At 20.5% G+C, this 7,878-nt stretch overlaps 1 protein-coding gene across 1 annotated transcript; it reads left to right on the top strand. All coding sequences in view use genetic code 6, as the record gives it.

Moving 5' to 3' along the window:
• Positions 1-82: 82 nt before the first annotated feature.
• TTHERM_01030030 (REJ domain protein) lies at positions 83-3,695 on the top strand (the record flags this gene model as incomplete). Its single annotated transcript, XM_001015166.2, has 4 exons — positions 83-280; positions 406-3,412; positions 3,488-3,508; positions 3,676-3,695. 4 exons carry the CDS (start codon positions 83-85, stop codon positions 3,693-3,695), a joined length of 3,246 nt encoding a protein of 1,081 aa, XP_001015166.2.
• Positions 3,696-7,878: the final 4,183 nt, after the last annotated feature.

Raw genomic sequence — 7,878 nt, 5'->3', positions numbered from 1 at the left:
ATATATAGGTAAATTAATTAATTTTTTATTTTTATTTTTATTTTAAAGTATCTTTATATTTATTTAATTCACCAAAAGATACATGAGCTTGAGTTTCTACTTTTAATTTTATATTGAAATATGCGAGCTAGGTTTAATCACTTACAATAACGAGCCTGTTGATTTACAACTAATTTCTAACCAACTTCAATAACAAAATCTGAGCAAATACAGTTTATCTAGCTATCAATTTGATATTCCTCCTTACACCTTAGAATCTAATTCTCAATTAAACGCTAGTGTAATTTTTGATTTCTCATTCATTTTATCTATTCTATTATTATAGATTTCCTATATTAAAAATTAAACCTTATTTAATTTTCTTAATTAGTAAAATTATATTATTTTTTAATTTTTAATAAAAAGTTGGTTGTAAATTTGAGTTCAAACAAAAATGTAGTTGCTATTAAGAAGATATCTGTTGATATTTTGATTACAGATTTGTATTTGTAGGTTATCGGAGGCTCTAGTTTAGTTATAGGTTATTAAAGTAAACTTACCTTAAATACCAACTCTAGAGACTTTGAAATTTAGGATTCTAAATCCCCTTAAAACATCAACTTTAGTTGGGAATGCTCTGGTTTATCATCTAATGACCATATTTGCTATGACTACAAGAATAATATTCTTTAATTACAACAAGGATAAAGTAGTATTTCTTTTCCTGCAAAAACATTTTAGCCATACACATCTATTATATTAAATGTTATCGGATAAAAAGACTCTAGAAAATCTAATTATAGAACAATATGCTTATTTACTGAGCTAAATATCCCCTAGCTAGAAGTATAGTTTTCTGCTACTCGTTAAAATTAAAAAATTAATTTGAATGAGGATTTGAATTTTGTTATTAATTATGATAAGAATATCCCCTCAGATATTTTATCTTATGCTGGAGCTTTGCTATATGACAATGATGTTGTTGGTGTTATTAAATTTGACTATTACTAAGTTAAATTTAGAATATGGAACTATTTCAAAAACGTAGATCCCCTAAAACCTATTATTTAAGCACGCTTTTCTGTCTATAACCCTTCTTTTGTTATGCCAAGCTTAACGACTATCAATTTGAATATCAATTTCCCTCCTCATAATTGTACTTTGGTAATTAGCCCACTACAAGGAGTAGCACTTTAAACGATGTTCTCAATTTAATTTTTGTATTGCTTAGATGAAGATCTTCCTTTGACTTACTAATTCTTTTATTATAATAGCATGGATGATGCTAAATAAGAATTAATCTAGCCATGGAATATTTTAAGAAGATAAATATAAGATCAGTCAACTGTAAATTCAATTCAAACTGTATTACCTTAAGGGAATCTTGTAATAATGAGTTAGGTCATAGATTCACAACTCGGCGTTTACAATTAAACCTAGATGATTAGTGTTTCAAATTTAAATTTACCAACGAAAGATTATTATCAATAAGTAAATTAACTTACTTAGCAAACTCTATCTAGCACAAACTTATAAGCTACAAGCTAATTAATTACTTTAAGTTTAATCGGAGAAGACATTAGTAAAAATACATAGTCTTCATAAGATTTAAATAATTTATGCTCTCTATTAATAACAAATCTTCAGTAATTATCTCTTTAAATACCTAAATTTTCTTTGATATCAACATATGCTAATAAAGTAACTGCTAAACTATCAGGGTTACTTTTCAATTCATAATAATCAATATAGACTATCGATAAAAATTAAATAATTTAAAAACTACAGTCATTAATTTAAAATACAGATTCAAGCATTTAAAACAATGATCTGAGCTATTTATAGCAAAACAATGATTTTCCAATTCAAAATATTATCGATTCTTTCAAAATATTAAATTCATGTGTTTCAATGAATTCATAGAATACATAATAAAATTTATAGGACTATGACCAAATTACTACCAAGATAGGAAGTATGTTCTCTAATATGAATCTACCTAATTAAGGGTCTTTAATTCTAAATGGTAATCTATCAACTCTATTAATAGACAAAATAACTTAAAAAAACATATACTAATACGTTACTACTTTTAATGAACCAGATTTAAATAATATTTTTAGTATATCAAGAAACAATTATGAATTAAATATTTATGAAAATACTCCAGAATTTTAAGGATATATTTAGCAAATGAAAAATATTAGCTCAAATTACACATACTCAAAGAACAAGTTGATTTAAACCTAAATTACTAACTTGGATACTAAAAATCTCATAGATCATTCTACAATAATTTATAATTTTAATAATGCTGTAACTAGCTAGAAATACAACATGACTTGCGTATAATAGAATGATAAATATTGGAGTAAAAAAAATTGTGTTCTACTAAAAAATAATTAAAATGAATCAGCGTGCTATTGTAAAACGTAGAAACCAACAACTATCATTGAGGATATTGATGACATGTTTTTAAAAAATAAAAATTTGAATACTGCATTTGGAGAGTAAGGATTCAAAAACATAGAAAATTTTAAAGAGTTTTATAATTACATAGTATTCTGGTTTATATTTGCTTTTACCTTGGCTTAAATTATTTTATTCATAGTAGGAAAAAGACTAGATAGAATTACTCTCCAGAAAAATTTTTAAAGAGTGCACCACCATTTAGAATAAATTTTAAGTCCAAAAATTGAGCTATAGCAAGAAAATTAGAAAGATAATTCAAATCTTAAAGAAACTTCTATCGCAATGTGTCAAGATTAAGTTATCAAAAATAACTCTCCTAATTAAAACAAAATTTAAAGTACAGAAAATATTGAAAATAAATGTTAAATCAAAATTTAAAGTACAGAAAATATTGAATAAAAATTTTAAAACAATTAACATTTTCCATTAATTTCTGATGAATTATCTGCTAAAATGAATGGTCCAATTCCTTTTAAAAGAAAAAGGAAAATGTTCGTAAACTTTTAAAAGCCTCAAAGTCATGTAAGTTTTAACTAAATTAGTTAACATGAAATTGATTTAAATCAAATAAATAAGAAATAAAATGATTAAAATGTTATTAGTGAAGAAAAAAGTATTGCAAATAGTATTGAAAAAAACAAAACTCAATAAGGATCTTAAGGTTGCATTTAAGAAAATTAAAAAATTCAAGAATAGAAATAAATATAGATCTACTAATAGCTCTCGATATATAAAAAGTTAGCAATATTTCATTAATTTTTTAGCATTTTTTATCTCTCACTAAGTGATATTTCAAGACCAATAAGATTCACTCTTTTTTACATTAAAAATATCCACACTCTAACTATTTCTATATTGTTCTATGGTTATATGATGTTAGATTAACAGATAGTAATTGCTTTGATTAACAGCATAGTATTAAAAGTAACCTCTACCCTAATTGCATATACTTTTAAAAAAGGTATAATAGGAAAATCCATTTCTATGGGTTCATAATTAATAATATCTTTGGTTTATTTTTACTTAATATTATCAGTGTCCAGTGGTAAAAAACCAAGTGAATCAAATGAGTTTTTATTCTTATTTTTGGTATCACTTTCTATGGAATTGGTTCTTATTGAATTAATTATTTCATTAACTATGATTTTTTTGATTAAAAAACACATTTAATCAAATGATGATAAATGCTTATATAGCAAGTTATTTAATCTTTTAAAATTATAGGAAACTATTTAAAGTATTGATGTATGAACTTTATTTATTTTTATGTTTTGTGATATTCTTTCTTGAATAGTCATCAAATTTAATAAAATAATCTTGAGTTTTAAAATGTTTTTAATAATTATAAATTCTTTTCCTCTCTAAAATTTCAATTAAATATTTACAAATTTGGTTCAAAACTTGTGGATTAAGATCAAAATTTTATTTTTTATAATTTTAATATTTATTTTATAATTATAAATTTATAATGTACCTTGTCTCTTCTTCTGTCTCTTAGGATTTATGAATAACTTTTATTAAAAAATAGAATAAACACTTAAAGTGTATATTATTTTTATAAGTAAGGTCCCATTATATACCAAAAAAAATGAAGGATTAATCAATTAAGAATTAAAATAAAGAAATTAAAATAGAATTAAAGGTTATGAAATAAAACTTGTTAATTTATATAATTAAATTTTAAAATTTATTCATCCTTTTTTCACCATTTATTTATTATTTTAAAGACAACCAATCTTTTTGGTTTAAGATACTTACTCTTTACTTTCAATTATTCAAACTCACTGATTTTGTTTTGACTTTTAACATAAATTAATTAAAATAATTAATATCAAAATTAACAAAATAAAATGTCTAAATTTAAATAATACTTTAAATAAGCAAATAAAATAATAAAACTAGAATAAAATCGTAAATCAAATTAAAAGCTAATATTGTAATCCAAATTAATAAATTAATTTTACTAGATTCTAAGTGCTAAATTTGTAAGATTAATGCACTTTAGTAAAGCAGTACATAAGCCTAGGTAACCTTCATCGTCAATTTAATTAAACCTTATTACATATTGAAGAAAAACTAAATATATCTAATGAGTTAGTTAGAAGGAAAAAATCAAGAAAAATATGAAATAGTAAGAAATTCATTAAATATAAAAGCAAAAGTTGAAAATTAAAAAATTATTATATTAATAAAGAAAAAAAATAAATATTAATAAAATAAAATATAAAAAGCTAAAAAAAAAATAAATAAATTAAAATAGCTTAATTGCTTAAATTAGTGTTTATATTAAAAAATATTAAAATTAAAAACAAGTAAAATGCTTTTACCCAAAATTGAGTACCAAATTTGAGAGATTAGAATAATTAACTAAAACAGTACTTATGATTAATATATCAACAGAACCAATTTTATTGTTTCTTTTAAATATTTAAAAATACAAATAATAAATTAGGTAAAATTAAGGGAATATGAAATTATAAGAAATGATTTAATTAATCGTCAAAAAAAGTTGAAAATAAAAAAATGAGTTAAATTAACAAAGGAATAAAAAATGCAAACATAATAAAAAAAAATTACACAAATAAAAATTTATATCAAAAAAATATTTTGTTTAAAAAATTAAATTACTCTATTTAATTTTACAATAATCTGAAAACAATATTTTTTACCAATTTTATTTTCAAAGTTTTGTTTATTAAGCGAATTCTAATCTTAAGTTTATTTATTAATAGTGCAAATGGATAATTTGAGGTAATAGGTAGCATTTTATTTGAGAATTGATTGAGTTGTTACTCTTGATCCTTTTTTAGGATTAATTTCTTTTTATTCTTAATATCATTTAAATAAATTCCTACATTTTCTATAACTATTTCGACCATTTCTTGTTGTTCTTTTCCTTATAAATCACTGCAGTACTTAATTCAACTGCCCACCCAAACTTATTTAATTTAAAATAATCTTAAAGTAAAAAATATTTTTTAAATTGGTGTTAACAAATTATAATATGATTAAAATGCTTATTTAGTGGTTTAAGCAAAAAAAAATAATTTTTGTTTGCTTAATAATTACTTAATGTTAAAAATATTTTTTTAAATAATTTTAGATAATAACAAACAGTAAATCTTTTAGACGAGAAGCTAATTAATTACACATATTTATTTTGTAATATAAATATCTAAAATTTAAAAGTAAAAATAGTATTTATTTATGAACATGGTACTTAAATCTTGAGGTAAAATTTACAAATTAACAACTAAAAAATTTAAATCTATATTATTGTAAATATAATTTAAACTAAATTTTAAACAATTTATAAAATTTGAAGCATCATTAATTTAAAATATTTTAGTAATATTATTTACTGAAATATAAATCCGCCTTTGATCTTTTGAAATTTATTTGCAAAATTTTTTTAAAATAATATTCAAATAAATTTATCATTTATTTTGTATTTGAGATTTGTTATTTAGTTCAATGAAAATAAATAGATTTTCAAAATATATTTTTGGGTGAATATTAAACACAAATATTTAATTTTATTATAATAATACGAAGTAAGTGTAAAATAAAAATCTTAAAGACTCTATACCTTCTAAAATATTAAAATTTAGAACATAAACAATTTTTATTCTTTATCTAACTTTATTAATCATTACAATTTTTTATCAATACTAATTATAATTTCAGTTTTTAATTATAAATAATAATGATAAAAGCTAAATATTTAATGATAATTTTTTATTTAAAATAATAATTTTAAGGTTTAAAAACCTGAATGAGTACAAAAGATAAGTAAAGATGATGAAACTAATACATAGAATCATTCTAGATTACATTTTTTTATATTCATTTAATGAATGTTTTGAAAATTGAATTATTAAAGTAATGTAATTAAAAAATAGTTACTATTGTGAAAATAGTACTCAAATTATGAGCGTAAATTTAGAAAAAATAATTTAATGTAAAAATAATTTAAACATAATTTTAAACACTTTTTAAAATTAAAATCATTAATTTTAAAATATTTTCATAATTTTGCTTATTGGAATGTATTTAGACTATGATATTTGAATTTTTCCAAAATTAATTCATAGAAAAATTAAATTTAACTATTTGTTTGATACTAATTAAGTTGAAAGAAAATAAATCAATTTTCTAAGTATATTTTAAGGTAAATATTTTTTGAAATATTTATTGATGATTTTTTATTTAACCCTTCAAAAATGGGGCATATAACTCTTAAGTTTCAATAGCTTAATTAAAAATTTAAGTGCTAAATTTTGGAACTCTATTATAAATATTGCATACCTCGATATTGAAAACTCCCCCACTCTAAAGAGTTAAAATAATAAATAAATTTAAATTTTATAAACCTGAATGAGTACCTAAGATTAATATAAATGACGAAACTATGACATTTAATCATTCTTAATAGCATATATTTTTATCTAATTAATGAATGCGTTGAAAATTTAATTATTCAAGTAACGCAAGAAAAAATAGTATCTATGATGAAAGTATTTAAATCTTGAGACTAAATTTACAATGAAGCTAAAAATTTTAAATTTATATTTAATACAAATAGTTACTTTAAAATATTTTCATTTTTTTTTATTTACTGAAATGTTTATATTTATGATCATTTTAAATTACAAAAATTCATAGAAAAATAAAATTCAATTCAATCTATAACTTTATTTTTTTTATAAATATTAAGTTGAAAGAAAATAAACAATTATTTTTCAAAGTATATTTTAAGGTTAATATAATATTAATTTTTAATTTTATTATTAAGATATTAATTAAGTGCTAAATAGAAAGCATTAAATCTTAAATCGTTGGGAAATGATTAAATTTAAAAGATTAGTAATTTCTCTGCATTAGTGGGCTATTGCAATCTTTAAACTTTAGTTATCTCTACTAACTAATAAAATAGAACATTTATGTTATTATAATTATAAATAATAATTATAATGTAATTAATCTTTCCTGATTACATTTATTTATGTATCTAATGGTGATTATCTTGTAAATTGAATTATTAAATTCATGGTTTTGATATTGTAAATTTAAATAAGTAAGTAAATTTGCCAAATTTTTTTATTTAAAGGCAAAAATACATGCATTAAAAATTTATTTTATATTTTAAATTGCTGTTTTAATTATTGGCTCATTATGTATGTAAGAATATATAGGGAAAAATGAGGTATGGGACAACATTTTTAAGACCAAATATTATAAAACTTTTTCAATGTTTCTCAAATCATTTGTTAAAATTAGCTAGAAAAATATTAATAGGGTCATGTACTAATAATCTAGTATATGGTAATTATCTAATTACAGTTTAATAAAAGTAGAAAGAGTATGTAGTTTCTCTTTATTTTTTTTGTAAGCTTAATTTAGTTAATCAAAAAATAAAAGAAATAA

The sequence above is a fragment of the Tetrahymena thermophila genome, assembly GCF_000189635.1.
Source record: "Tetrahymena thermophila SB210 genomic scaffold scf_8254656, whole genome shotgun sequence".
Classification (NCBI taxonomy): Eukaryota; Ciliophora; class Oligohymenophorea; order Hymenostomatida; family Tetrahymenidae; genus Tetrahymena; species Tetrahymena thermophila.
Note: the sequence above shows the minus strand (reverse complement) of the source record. Positions and strands in the feature narration are given on the sequence as shown.